Here is a 15,819-nt window from a genome sequence, read left to right as displayed (position 1 = left end):
ATTATTTAGAATGCTTTACAGAAGAAATGTTGTATGTAAAAAAAAAAAAAACGCACACACTGAGCAAATGTAACATCTACTTGATTTATTCCTAATTTTTAGATCCATTCTAATGTTTAAGTAGCTATTAACATACAGTCACATGCTTGTTTCATAGTATGTTATTTTATCTCTCATTATTTTTCTTAAAAGCGACTGTTTCTTTCTTGCTATACGCATTTCCCATTATAAAGTAATGCTTAATGTAAGCATTCATGTGCTTGCAATGCTGTATCTATATCTGTAGGTGGCAGTATACACCACTGTTTTTTCACCATTTTTATCTACATGAAGTTAAACTTGCTTTTTATTAAGTTCTTGGTGTTGTACTACACAGTTCATTCACTATGTGTGTGTGTCTGTGTGTGTGTGTAATTTTTACATTTTTCATCAGAATGAAAGTTTGCACTTATTGTAATCCGGATTTAAGTCATCTGTGAATACTGTTGCACAAGGAGACTACTATGCGAATGCTGTGTCAGGTTGATTTTAAAACCGAGAGAAAGCCTTTCACATTCTTACCCGGTAGCAAACACATTTAATCCAAAGCATTGTACTGAAAGCGACATGTAATTACATGACAGTCCCCATCAGACAAACTGCCTGCATAACTCCAGGATGTAGATGTGATAGATTTAATTGTGCTAATAGTCCAGTTCCTGAGTCAAACCTACACTGATTTGATCCTACAGCACCAATCTCTCAGATCCTTCACTATTGTTTTCCTTCAATCAATCATTAACCGTGTAATGTAATATTACCAGAGGTGCAAGAAGAATCTGAAATGTCGAGGTGACACATTGCCCAAACAAAGTCCAAACTAATTTCGGAAGTGCATCTGCCCCTGTCGTCATTTCACATTGGCTGCCTACTTTTAGTTAAATTTTTTGTGTTGTTGCCGATCAAAATAAAGTGGCTAGGGGTGAAATTCATTTCTGAAAATGGGAACAACATGTCAGTTGCTACAGCCCTGAATATTACTTCCAAATCTGATCGCCAGTGGAGACGTCTGTCTTTATTCTCGTTTCAGGCTCCTGTCTGATGTTTGAGGCTTTATATTAGGAGCCGCTGTGAAGTTAAATGGAACAAATGTTCTTGCAGACGAGTCAGGGCTGTGAATGAGCTGATTCAGCTAGTGGTTTGTGTGCTGAAGGAACCTTGAGAATCTATTGACTGTAATATTACTTGGTCTAGTATTATAGTATTATAGAATAAAAAAACTGTTATTATATAATGTAAAATTTGAAAGAAATTAATACTTTTATTCCGCATGAATGCATTAATTTGATCAAAAGTAACAGTAAAAACCTTTAAATTGTAACAAAAAAAAATGTAAACCTTCTATTCATCTAAGAATCATGTTAAAAACATATCAGGATTTCCACATAATTTTAATGAACTTTTTTAGTATTGATAGTTAGAAATGTTTCTTGGACACTAAATCAGCATATTAGAATGATTTCATTTGATATCATGTGAGACTCGAGTAATGGCTGCTAAAAAATTCAGCCTTGTCATCACAGGAATAAATTACAATTTAAAATAGATTCAGATAGAGAACAGTTATATTCAATTGCAATGTCAATTCACCATATTACACTTTTACTAAATTTCTGATCAATTAAATGTAGCCTTGCTGAGCATAAGATACTTTCAGAGACATAGAAAAATCTTACCAACCCCCAAACTTTTGAATATGAATTATTTATCGTCTGTTTCTGTACTCTAAGCACTTCTATGCTTTGGCAAAATCATATATGTTGACAAGCATGACAAATAAAGCTTGACTCTGACTCAGCTGACACAGGACGAACTGCTCAGGGAGATTACATCACTACAGACTCCTCATTTATACTGGAATCTCTCTGGGAGTACAGGACAGCTGATCACAACTGTCACTCACACACACACACACACACACACACACACAAGCACACGCAGATCCACATGCAGCTCTGCCCAGAAATTCAGATCGCCAGCTTTTAAATCCCATCTGGAAAGACTTAACTGTGTGTGTGTATGTGCGTCTCACTCTCTTTCTCTTCCCTTTTTCTCTCTCTTTCTCCCAATCTCTCTGCTCTGGTCTTCCTCTCATTTTCGATCTCTGTCTGCAGGTTCAATCAGGACACCCAAATATGTGGAGAATCCTCATGTTTCTGGAGATCCTGTCACCTGTGCTCTGAAGAACAGGAAAAAGAACAATAGTGGTGAGTACCAGTGGGTCTGTTAAGAAACATTCTTTTATATGAATGTTTGCATTTGTAGTTTAATTCAGATGTCCCCACAAGGATAGTAAAGAGATAACCAGATTAGGTAACCTACATTTTATAAATAAATAAATATTGAATACTTATTTAAAGGTAATGCTCGTGTGAGGGTTAAGTTAGGGGGAATTAAAATATCATTACCTCAATATAAAAACCATAGAAGTCAGTGGAAAGTCTGCACAGTCTTGGAGTGAGATTTGCCCATGTCGTAAGATGAGGGATGGTGTTTTTAAGATGTGGGGAGTTACATGAATTTACAGCTGAAAGTTCAGTAAATCCAGCAGTCCATTAAACCACATTCCTCTCTCCCTATTTCTTACGTGGTATACTTCTGTCTTCAAGGGCCAATCTTTCTCTTTTCTCTGTAGAATGCTGATCTGATAATTTTTTTATCCCCTTCCCCCAAAAGGCTGCATTTATTTGACCTGCATTTATTTGGCCAAAAATGCACAAACAGTTATATTGTTAAATATCATTACAATTAAAAAAAAAAAATACATAAATTTTTTAAATATATTTAACTTTTCTTTTTTAATGTAATTTATTCCTGTGATGTTAAAACTTAATTTTTCAGCAGCCTTTACTCCAGGATTCAGTGTCACATGATCCTCGAGAAATAATTCTAGCATGCTGAATTAATGCTCAAAAAACATTTTTTATGATTAGTATTAATGTTGAAAACAGTTTTGCTGCTTAATGTTTTTTTGAAAGCCATGATACTTTTCTCGATATTCTTTGATGAATAGCAGTTCATAAATATTTGCAATTATGTAACTTTTTACTCTCACTTTTGATCAGTTTGAGTACTTTTTGAACAAAAGTATTAATTCAAGTGGCATTTGACATAATTACTGTAATATTTATTAATATATATATATATATATATATATATATATATATATATATATATATATATATATATATATATATATATATATATATATATATATATATATATATATATTATGCTAAAAACAGTTGATTTCCTGCTGACTTGGAAAAAATTCTTGCTTCGGTGTAAACGCAAGCACACCTGCAAATGTTGTCATTTACACAGCCTTTGTTTTCATGTTTTTGGACACACAAACACACAGAATTACACCGATGACACATTCACAGATGTCCCCTCATTAAAAGTCATTTGTTATTTTTGGACCCTCTCCCTAGACACCTCTGTTCTATTTCAGGCAATCGTTATGTTTGCTTTGTCCTTTAATTTTATACATCTAGAATATTGGTGCATCTAAAAAAAATTAATAACAGTCTCACCCCCACCGTTTGATGATCTCTAATGCAGATTATGAGAATGGACCGATGCGGTGCCCCACTCCAGATGAACCTTATGTAGATGCAAATGAATGACTTTCAGCTTGAGGTTCATTGTCCTGACAGCTGTTCTATAAATGCTCTCCTCCTCTCCTTCCATACCTGTGTGGACTAAAAACTGAGCTCAAAATGGACAGATTTTCTTTACCGATCATAGAACCGAGAATCATGGGAGACCGAGTAAAAAATACACGCCACACACCAACCGTTCACCTCCAAAACAGATGACTTTGAAGTGCATTAGAGTCCAACTCTTCCTGTGTAAAACGCAATTATTGTCTCTGTGTGTACACTTACTGTTTCCTGAAAGGATGAAAAAAGCCTTTGTGATGTCATTACAGATGCCAGCAAATCCACCTGTGATTGGGCAAAGTGCTGTGTAAACTGAATGATTTCATCTTGTGATGTAATTGCATCTGGTGGATTGGAAGGCATTTTTTTCCTGATCGCTGATCTTTCTTTATAAATAGAGGGAGAGTCCTATTACAGTATTAGTTCTATTGTCCATCGTTAAAATGCATTCTTGCATTACTGTGGCAGTAATGCTAGCCCAGAGCAATTCATACCTATTTTTTGGTATTTTTTCATTGGCTTTTGGATTACTGCAAAAATCAGCTATGTGGTCAGCAAAAGCTATGCATTTAACCACAAAGCCATTAAAAAATAAAGCCTTACTGCAGGCCAATGGAACCGGAAGTTCTTACTCGTTTCCGGGTTTTGGGCTATAATAATACGTCACTCTATATGTGCTGCATCATGAATTGTGTTGTGATACATTTTTGTTTTTCATTAACATGTTTTGTGCATTAAGGGGCATTCACACTAGCTCTGTTGGCATTGAAGCCACAGTAATTAGGGACGCACAGTATTAATACCATATAGGTTATATCTAAGATTTTTTAATTAATTAATGATAAAAAAGTATAATTTCCATATACCAGCCAACATTGTGAATTTAATTGTGCAAACACATTTCCCTATATTTGGTATAGATTTATTTATTTTACGACACTACATTAAGTCACAAAGTCAAGCTTTAAAAACTTATGTAATAATGTAATAACAATGATAAATGTAATATTTGGCAAATATAAATTTTTAATGCTCTCCATTATGTCATGATGCCTAAATTTACTTGTAACATTTACAGCAATTCTAATTTAGTTTTAGAATTTCTTTTTCACACAAAATAGTCTAGGTATAGAATTTGGAATATTGATGATAACATGAAAATATTTGCTGGCTAATGGTCAGAATTTTATCGGTGCAAGTTGTGTAAGTAATTTAAAATAAACTTGTCATATTTTATTGAAATTTAATACAGGTGGCATATACCTTGAAAATCTTGTTATATAGGAGGATATTAGATAATTAGTGTCCTATTCCTAGTTGCCTAGGAAATCACTGTTTTAAAAGAACAAAAGGTAGCACAGGTACAAGGTTGACTAGCTGAGACCATTGACAAGTGCAGTGCCATGTGCTGTCAGTTATAAAGGCCTTTCGCACCATGGGAATGTTTTCATAGTACCAGAACTAATTGTGGAACTACCCACTGTGGGCGATTTTAGTACCAGACTGCCTTTTTCGAGAACCAAATTAGCTCCTACTTCGGAGCAGTTTCTAACCAGCACAACTAGTACTACACATGAAAGTAGACATTGATTGGCCAGATGCATTCTAAAACACCCTCACCCGCCATGATTTAAAATGCAGTGTAAACATAGTGTCAACTTATTTCGCAAGTATGATTAACTGGGATAGATGGATGGACGTAGCAAATGTAGCAAATGTAGCACTGCCAATTGTCATTGGAGATTCTTAATCATAATTTTCATTCTTTCAACCACTTTATGTATATGTCAACATTCCATGTCCATTGTTGTGAAACCTGCAAGACACAACAAAAACACAGCTCCGATCACAGCGTCCTCCATCCTTCTTTTGTTAACGTTGTTCTTCTCCATTGGTGAACGGCGCGCACAAAGGCCATCGATGTCAACCAACTTATTTCTCTTTCTAGTATCCACTGTCAGTGCGAATGCAATCCTTTAATTGTTACTGGGAAATAGTTTGTGCAAACTCGTCCCAGTACTTTAGTACTGTAAATTAAGTTCTGGAACTAAAGTGGTGCAAAAGGCCATATAATGTACTATAGTCAGCATCCACATTTTGAACAACAGACCAAGCAATACTTAAATTTGAGCTTCAGAGACATCCTAAAGCTCATAGCCCATAGTATGGACTAATACTACACTTTTGAATCTTAGAGTTTCAGCCTTTCCTTTTGATTGAGCTGACAAATCTCTATGGCAACATTGTGTCTGTTCTCTTTGAGCCATGACCAGCATTTTCCACTGATATCTTCAGAGCACAATCTCCATGATGCAATTCTAATGAGCACTAATGATTTACCCAGCACAGATCTCTCATTACAGTTTGATAATACTGCACCGCATCCCGCCGTTTACACCATACTGCTTCTGGTTGTCTTCCGGATCCATGGATAATCTCCTGTTACATGTGTTTCAGCCATTAGCTGCAAAAAATAAACCTTGGAACATCAGGGCTGTAATTTAGATGTCATTTTGCAGGAAAAACTTTGACTTGTTTGACCAAAAAAAAAAAATCACAAGGCTTGGTTGACTTATGCCAGTTGATATGGTTGTCTGAAATCGATGCTTGGTCAGAGCAAATGTAATAAAGATTAATTGGTCCTTTATTTAATGACAATTGGGCATTGGCTCTAACAATTGCTAGCATGGAGGTGTGCATGCTTTATATAAATATATAAAATTAACAAATAAGATTAATGTCACCAATGATTTATTGAATTAATCACTTGCTTTTGTTACTTCATATCACGACATCACACATGTATACAATGTACACAATGTTATAAATAAATTAAATGTAACATTTACAACAAAAAGTTGTAAGGATTTGTGGGTGCAGTTGCTGTCAGTGATTGTAGGAATATGTTTAATTTGAAGTTCCCAAGGGTGGGATAACATCAAAGTTAGCGCAACAAGATATAGCCTGTTATTAGCCATGTGTGTGGGATTGCTTTGAAAAACCCATAATCAAAGTTTGATGACAGTTTTATTAATAAGTGTTATCGCCGGAGATAAAAAGGCTACCCATAGCATAAACTGATCTGAAAGGATCTTAAATTTGTGTGGTATATAAACATTTATTTTTGACAAAAAATTATGATGACTAAGCATTGGCTGCTATGGATCGAAGACAGAGTGAATTTTCACCATATGTTCAGTTAATTTTAGTATTATAGTTTGTACATAGCTGCTGATATACATCAAGAAGGGTACCGGTGTTCAATTTTAAGGTGTAAATGTTTTTCAGATCCTCTCATGTTGTCTTATACCATTTGTTAGCTAATTGTTTTATATTATTCATTATCATATTAGCAAGCTGTACATCGAAGTAAATTTAGGCAGCCTCGGCACTAAAGATCACTCTGGAAGAGTTTGTCCCTCTGGTCTATGATAAAATTCAGCAGATCTCAGTTCTTAAGCCCTTAATCTTTTGATTATTGCATTGGTTTTTTCCATTGCAACAAGGGTCATTAAAAAGCTACAACTAATTGTATTTGGTGGTCAGTGAAACATGCAAATTAGAACCATTGTAGAGGCACAGGATTGTGTTGTAAAGCAATTTAGTTTCTTTTTTTGGGGGACCAAGCACCAAAGGTGCTTAGGCACCTATTGTATTGTATCATTGTGGCGAGTGGGGCGGGGCCGAGAGGCGTGGGAACGAGGAGTGAGGCCAGGTGTAGTGATTGGAGATGAGCTACACATGTGCCCCACCCCCGGTATCGAGTCCCACGTAGGAGATGGAAGGATATAAAACTGGAGCGAATATAGTGAAGGACGAGAGAGGACCAGGCCTGGGACATTATTTTATGTTTGCTTTTTATTTTGAGCGCACCAGTCGTCCGTGAGGATAGAACTGCTTGCGGGAAAGTTGTGAAATTTGACACAGTGATAGAGGACAGTCCCCGCATTAACCCCTAAATGTCTAACTCCAACTGTCTAGCGCCACCACTTGTTCGAAATTTCAATTTCTTTATGCTAATAACTTTTGAACCATAAGGCAGTGGTTCCCAACCACGTTCCTGGAGGCCCCCCAACACTGCCGGTTTTCCATGTCTCCTTAATCAAACATACCTCATTAGTAGAGACTCCAAGATCTGAAATGGGTGTGGCAGACAATGAGAGATATCAAAAATGTCCAGTGTTGGGGGGGCTCCAGGAACATGGTTGGGAACCACTGCCTTATGGTTCAAAAGGCTCATGCCGTGTCGAATGACCACCAAAATTCAGAAATCGCAAGATTAATTTTTTCGCTGTTTTTTAATTGTTCGTAAAACCTACTTTTTCAAACTTGTCTTAAACGTTTTTTCTGATTCTCACCAAATTTTGTTTAGTGTTTTTGTTTATGTGTTTACTTTATTATAGTGCTGCAACGACGCGTGTAAAATACATTGTTTACATCTCGCGTAATGGGATACTGGGAATGGAGAAAGTTGCATTCTATCACAAAAACAGAGACCGCTGTTATCAAAAGTATGGGAATACTTTAAACAGAGGCCAAATAAAATGGCCCTTTGTTCCCTTTTCAAAATCGATATGGTGTACCACGGCAGCAGGTCTCTGCTGCAGATGTGATGGAACGACCGCAGGAGATTCGTGATTCTAAAAGCACAAAGTGATGTGATATTACTAAGTGTCTAATAAACGCAGACTTGCTCATTGCATGATTCTGATATTCTTCTAAAGATTACAAGTTACAGGTATGATCACCCTTAGCGGCTGAAGTAAGGATAAAATAAAAAATAAAGTAAGTCTGTGTTGGCGCGGGTTTCGAACACTCGTTAGGGGTGTTCACATATCGTGCCTAAAAACGTGTGGAAAACGCTAGTCGCGGCGCTTTCTCATTCTTTCCAAAGCGCTTGGGCAGTTGTGCCCCTGGGGCGTCTGCTGTTGCTAAGCAACCATGTCATGATAAATGGATTTGCAGCACTAAAAATCGCTTGCAGTAACTCTGCTACTAAATTTATTTCAAAATGGCAATCCATATACAGCTATGATCAGGTATTCCCTCATCTTAACTGAGCTTTCAACGTTGTTACGGGAAAGGATGAAGCTGATTTGTTAGTTCTTGTCACATGACCCACGGTGCACTTGCGGCATTCTGAAAAGTTTAGATGTTTTTAACTCGATGCTGTGTGGACGCATTCCCGCGCACCTACATAGGAAATAACGAACTTGGGAATATGTGAACGGCCCCTTAAAAGACAGCGCGCTGCGAGACAACAGTCACAAACCACCGAGCTACCCCGAATCAGCTCCAGATCTCTGGAAACCATGCTAAACCATAGCAGAACCCTGACTACATTTTATGGTTTGTGATGCTAAAGAACATGTCATGACGTCTCAGACAATTGTAAATTTGTGGCTACTGTGGTTTAATTATAAACGCTATCGTAAACTCATATTTACCATAATAAAATAATTTTCTTTATTATATATTTTATTTATATATTTTTTTTTTTATTTGACTCTATTATTATTTTTTATTTAGTTTTGTTTATTCATTTAATTAATTTTGAAACAAAATATTTTTGTCACATATGACCATATCATGCTATTACAGTGCACAATAACAACAAACTTTCAGAAAACATTATTTTCTTAAGCAAATTTATAAAATGTCATCCTTCCATTTGAAGATATAGCATTTAGTTTTTTATGGATTGTGTATTTACTAATGCTGGACCCCTGTATTGCATCTCTCTCGCTCTTTCTCTCTCTTGCTCTTGCTCTCTCTCTCTCTCTCTCTCTCTCTCGCTCTGTGTCTGTCGTACTCCTTCACCACCTCCCCCTCTTTTTTCACACTCCTCCTTACAAAGATACATACCTCTCCCTCTCTCATATCTCACACTATCTGGCCTGTTGGGGTATCTTACTCTGTCTGTCTCTCACATACATACGTGCACATGCTACCAATGAAAAGAATTGTGGGAAAAGAGTGAGTTTGTGTTCTCTGAAGATATTTTCTTATGTTATTACCTATATGTGGAAGAACAAGGCCATCTGATGAAAAGGGATGGAGTGGAGATGGAAGTGTGGACGGGGGAGGGGAATGGTGTTTCCAAGCTTTTTAGCATGCAAATAGATTTCAGCGTCTAGAAAATGAAAATGACGGGCCGAATGAGATGAGTGAGATTATGGTTGATTCATAGTCTAAGAGGCAGGATAGAAATGGAGACTGGAGAATTTGGAGGAATTGTCTGATTTACCCCAATATCTGATCCTTTACCTGGTTCTCAAACCACACAGATTTTTTTCTTTTTTTTATTCATCCAATTAAATTTAGGGTAATGAATCAAATCTCTATTTTATAACTTGAGCCAATGAAAAATAAATAATTTGCCCTAAACAATATTTGAACAATATTGTGAAAACTATTTTATAAAACTTGGCACAAAGTATATTTTTCTTGTTGACGTAAGTCAATTTAAATTCTATTTTTGATCTAAACTGAAAAATATAGATTTAATCGAAACAAATATAGGTTTTATAGACATAGAAAATATTGTTTAGGGCAAGTTTTTTGTGTGAAAAATTTAAAAAAGAATGTCAGCGTAATTTCTAGTTTAAAAATCTAGTTTACCAAACTAATATAAAACAGTTTATATCAGAATCACAACAAACAGAATCAAAACTATCTGGTTTTATTCCAAAATATTGGCAGTACTGAATGTTAGGTGCCAACTCACCTTTTCTGAGGTTGAGCATTACCTGCTGAATAAAATATAAAGTGCTTTTCAAACACTTACTCCAGGTGCAGGGCATAAATCAGTCTGAAAAAATGGACATAGCAGGTCTGAAATCAGTTGGTTCATCCATTACAAAGTTTTCTTCCAAGATGATTCCCACTCTAGATGGGTTAGATGTGGACTTGCTTGATCATCGCTGAGGATTCTTACTGGAGTCTGTCTTGTCAGCTACATCCTAACAAAGGAAGAAACAGATCGATAAAAATATTATCAAGTCAGTTAGATAATGCTGTTGTCAAATACCCAAAATCATATGCTGACTTCACACCATGTACTACTTCTACATGGACATGAATTCTTTTTCCAAAATTTTTAAATTATGGCAAAAACAACATGAGATGAATGCACTTATACATAACTGGTTTACTGTAAATATGGGTGGTGATGTGGGTGATGTCAGGCTTGTCGCTGGCAACTTTCTGTGAAGATCAAACGTTAAAGTTAGAGGGCCCTATCATACACCCGGCGCAATGCGACGCAAGGCGCAACACAAGTGTGTTTACTAGTTTCAGTCCAACGCAGTTCGCATTTTCCCGTCCAGTGTCACGTCATTTAATTAGCAAATGCATTTGCACCCATTTGTGCACCCATGGGCGTGCTGGTTTAAAAAAGAGGTGTGTTCAGGCGCATTGCTGTTGCATTGCTATTTTAAGAAACTGAAAATAGACTGCACCATAGACCAACTCAAACCTGGTCTAAAGTCAATGGCGCAATATATTTTTTGTTATTTAAAGGGCGCGTGGGTAGAAAATGCGCCTCTGGGCGGGTCCACAGTGCGCGTTGACTTATTACACAGAGGGATGCACATCATACAAACATGCCAAATATTAAAACCAAAAAGATTAAGTTGTAAAAGAATATTATTGTGTAGGCTACATAAATGTAAAAATGTAATGATGGATAGTCATTGTGTGTATTAGAATTATGCTACCTATTTGCAATTCAGCCTATTATACTGTTATGCTACTTATAACAATGAATGAAATTCTACTTCATCCCACGCCTTCTTCACCTCGGGAAGCTTTGGTGGATTCCTGCTTGTCCCGTAGGTGATCTGCTCGTGCGATTTAACTTCAGTTAAGTTTCAGCTTTTCCACCAAAAAATTCCGCCATGTAAATAGCGATCTGCCATGGTGTAAGCGCATCTCGCTCTTAAAGGGAATGGAAGATGACACTCTGATTGGTTTATTGAATGTTACATCCATTACTTATTAAGAGAATAGGGACAACCCATTCCAAAAAGAACACGGAGCGTTTTTCCGTCGTTAAAATAGCAAAAGTGGATTTGGACACCTGCGCCGTGTGCTTTACACTTTGCGTTTAGATCGTTAAATTGGGCCCACAGTCCATATAAGGACATCTGACTTAAGGGTTTACATTTAATTGTGTAGTGTACCTGTCAATAAAGTGATCCTCCTCAGAACAGGTCTCATTTAACCCACATTACATACAGCTGATCTGGAGTTATGCTGTGAGGTGACGTGTGTGCATTTTAGAGCATAAAATAATTTAAAAAGTTTGTACATGCCTGATCTGAACGACATTGTTTTCATTCTTGTATGAATTAACTTCCATGTTTGAACATAGAGACGGTTTCACAGACAGTGCTTAGCTTAAGCCAGGACTAGGCCTTGGTTAAATCAGGATATTTAAATAACTTCTATAAAAATGCCTTAAATTGAAAGAAAAATTATTAATTGGATGAAGTACTGCTTGAAAAACTTTTTTCAGGGTATATACCTGGGGATCCAATGTGACTGGAAATTTATAGTGCTAAAAAAAACTATTATATTGACAAGTGCATTTGAAAAAGAAAAAAAAAAAGATTTGTGCTGAAAGTGAATTTATGCATAACATTGTTCGAATGAACTGCACAAAAGACAGATAATTATTCCTTTTAAAATCTGCTATTGAAAAACGTATATTATTTGCGTTAGAAAAACATAAGTGATTGCAATACACTTAATATAAAGGTTTCAAAAGGAGGTAGCGCCAGAAGAATCATTTTTGGATTCCCAAAGAACGTTTCCATGAATAGATCTTAAAATTCTGTCAGTTTTGCTCAAGATTCTTCAAAGAACTAGATGCCAACATTTATTTTTAAGTAGGGATGCACCGATACCTAAAGTTATTTGACTGTAAGGAGAGGGAGAGAGAGAAAGAGAGCAAGAACGAGAGCAAGAGAGTCAGAGAGCATGCACTTCTGTGGCATGATCCCGGGCCCTATGCATAGGCAGTCATAATGGGCCCCTCCGCCTTGAAAATATATATTCCAGACTTTTCAAGGGCCCTCTCTTCCTTTGGGGCCCTGGTAATCAGTACTGGTTTTTACCCCCAGTCTGACGCCCCTGTCCATTAGTGCATGAATTTGGATAAAAACTAAATCGGAAATATAAAACAAACAAAAAAACATTTATTTTAAATGTAAAGCATACACGATTACAGCAAAAGTGAAACTAGCAGACTGTGTGAAATGCGCTAGGCTGGAAGCTCATGTATATCTTGCTCTAAAATTATTGCTTGTATTCATGACATCAAAGTCATTACACTGGTTTATTCCAGTAATTTGCTGTACATCACACGTTTCGTTTAGATTTACGCAGCTCACTCAAACAATCAGGAAGGAATTTGGCAACTGATCTGAAGTGATTTTCATACACAGACACATGCACACACAAGTGTTACTAGTTTTCTAGACTTCTGGCCTGCCGAAATGAGAAAGCACCACTACACCACTGCTTGAGTTCTCTGCAAAAACAAACCACGTCTAACTGTGTGTGTGTGTGTGTGTGTGTGTGTGTGTGTGTGTGTGTGTGTGCACGTGTGAAGGATATGGTTTGGTGTACATGTTCTTCATAAGCAAAAGGGGAGTGAAATGTGTGAACTCATTGGGAGGTCTGTGTCCTTTGGCAAACACAGATCAGCTGAGAGAAGCTGGCTGCAGACTTGTGGACCACCGTAAACGTGCTTAGAAACAAACTCATTTCAATCTCCTAATGTCTGTATGTAAAGAAAAGCAGAATAAATTGTTTAATTAGGGAACATTTTTCTGGTTTAACATGCTTTTATATGACTTTGACTGTAGACCCGGAGGGCGAGTGTGCTTGTGCTGCATTTCATTGAATGTTAATAAATGTTTTATGAATGATGTATTAAATATGGATTCTGCCGGAGGTTTGTCTGTGAAATCTGCAGTCAGTCGAAAGCAAACAATACTGCCTGACCAGCAGTTTCAATCAATTGTGAAGTGATTTGTGTAAAGCTGGATTGATGGCAGGAGATGTTAATGAGGGAGAGAGGGAGCAGGACAGCGAGTTGCTGACGGAGTGCAGTATGCTAATTAACTGTGGCCTATTGCCCTGTCACCCCCTCAGGGATGCTACACAAGACTGCTCTGCTCATTTACATAACGTAATAGTGTAAATATGCCTAGCCACATATTTGTTTAATTGTGCTTTTGTGTCTTGGTATTTACTTGATAAATATGACATCATCATTAGAGTTTTTTGGCATTTCGTGTACGTGTACGATAGTTTGAGTATATACATACTATATGTATAACTATAGGTGTGTGATATTCTTATAATTTGTCAAATTCTTTTATTCAATTAATTCAATTTGAATAGAGTCACTGTAGGCTGTTACCCAAGGAATCAGGATCCTCAAAATACATTTTTGCTCCGCAGAGGGTGCTCAGTAACAGCATTTAAATGTATTTACACCGCAATTATAGTTGCATCAATGATGCTATGAGAAATGTTTTGATGTTTTGAAAATAATATTTTGAACATCAAATTTTTTTAATTTTTTTTTTTTTAACTGAATGTATCTATTGAGTCAATAGCCCCTTTCACACATTCAGGGCCCTATTTTAACAATCTAAACGCAAAGTGTAAAGCACACGGCGCAGGTTCACTCAAGGCGTGTCCAGATCCACTTTTGCTATTTTAACGATGGAAAAACGGTTGGCGTGCCCAGGCGCATGGTCTAAACGGGTTGTCCCTTTTCTCTTAATGAATAATGGGTGTTTTTTTGGGTGTAACATGCAATAAACCAATCAGACTCTCATCTTCCATTACCTTTAAGAGCCAGCTGCGCTCATGCCATGACGGATTTGCTATTTACACAGCAGAATACGGCAAGTTCAAAGACAGAACGCTTATCCGATATGAAACGGAGAATATATATATATATATATATATATATATATATATATATATATATATATATATATATATATATATATATATATATATATAAAACGCCTACATTGCAATCCTTTAATTTCTAATATTTGGCATGTTTGTGTGCTGCTGTGCGTCCCTGTGTTTAATAAGCAGCGTGTACACTCCTTAAATAACAAAGATAAACACTGCTCCTTAAAATCTTCAGCTCCTTAAAATAGCATTGCACCAGCAATACGCCTGAACACACCTATTTTTTAGATCAGCACACGCATGGGCACAAAAATGAGTGCAAATTAATTTGCTAATTAAACGACGTGGTGCTGGACGGGAAAATGCAAACGGCACCAGACTGAAACTAGCAAACACACTTGCGCTGCGCCTTGCGTCGCATTGCGTCGGGTTTATGATAGGGCCCTCTGTCTTTACTGGTAAATTACTGCAGTATGAGCACGCATGAGTTCAGATTCAGAACATGCTGAGGTAAGACATCTACTCTGAGCCAATCATAACATTCTGACGCAAATGACACATTTAGTTTGCGTAGTTCGTTTTGAAGTTGCCTAATACGAATGAATGTGAATGTGAATGTCTGACACAAAAATGTAAACTTCAACAAAAACCATGACCCCATATACCCCTCCATTTACAAATACAACCAATTACAATGACTGGCACTGAATGAAAAGATCAGCATATGAATGAGACTTAAAAGTGGGTTCTTTGCAGTTGCTAGGTGGTTACTTGCAAGTGCAAAGTAATATGGTATCAGGGATGAAACTTTATCGGCCATGTCAAGCTGTTTTCAATATTGATATGAAATGTTTCTTGAGCACCATATGAGCAAATTAGAATGATTTCTCAAGGATCATGTCACACTGGTGACTTGTCAAATATTCAGCTTTGCCATGAGCATGTGTTGGTGTGTGTGTGTGTGTGTGTGTGTGTGTGTGTGTGTGTGTGTGTGTGTGTGTATATACACTCACCGGCCACTTTATTAGGTACACCTGTTCAATTGCTTGGTAGCACAAATTGCCAATCCGCCAATGCATGGCAGTAACTCAATGCATTTAGGCATCTAGATGTTGTGAAGATGACTTGCTGAAGTTCAAACCGAGCATCAGAATGGGGAAGAAAGGGGATT

The 15,819-nt window shown here is 36.8% G+C and overlaps 1 protein-coding gene across 3 annotated transcripts in view; it reads left to right on the top strand.

Moving 5' to 3' along the window:
- The window catches only part of LOC128015366 (protein TANC1), an 85,067-nt gene that overhangs the window by 33,183 nt on the left and 36,065 nt on the right, over nt 1-15,819 (top strand). For all 3 annotated transcript variants that reach the window (XM_052599162.1, XM_052599161.1, XM_052599160.1), the window contains exon 4: nt 2,154-2,246. In XM_052599162.1, coding sequence (XP_052455122.1) covers nt 2,154-2,246 — 93 coding nt within the window. The remainder of the gene's footprint in view (nt 1-2,153; nt 2,247-15,819) is intronic.

This window comes from Carassius gibelio, chromosome A6 (genome assembly GCF_023724105.1).
Source record: "Carassius gibelio isolate Cgi1373 ecotype wild population from Czech Republic chromosome A6, carGib1.2-hapl.c, whole genome shotgun sequence".
Classification (NCBI taxonomy): Eukaryota; Metazoa; Chordata; class Actinopteri; order Cypriniformes; family Cyprinidae; genus Carassius; species Carassius gibelio.
The sequence above is the reverse complement of the archived record's forward strand: the minus strand, read 5'-3'. Positions and strand labels throughout refer to the sequence as shown.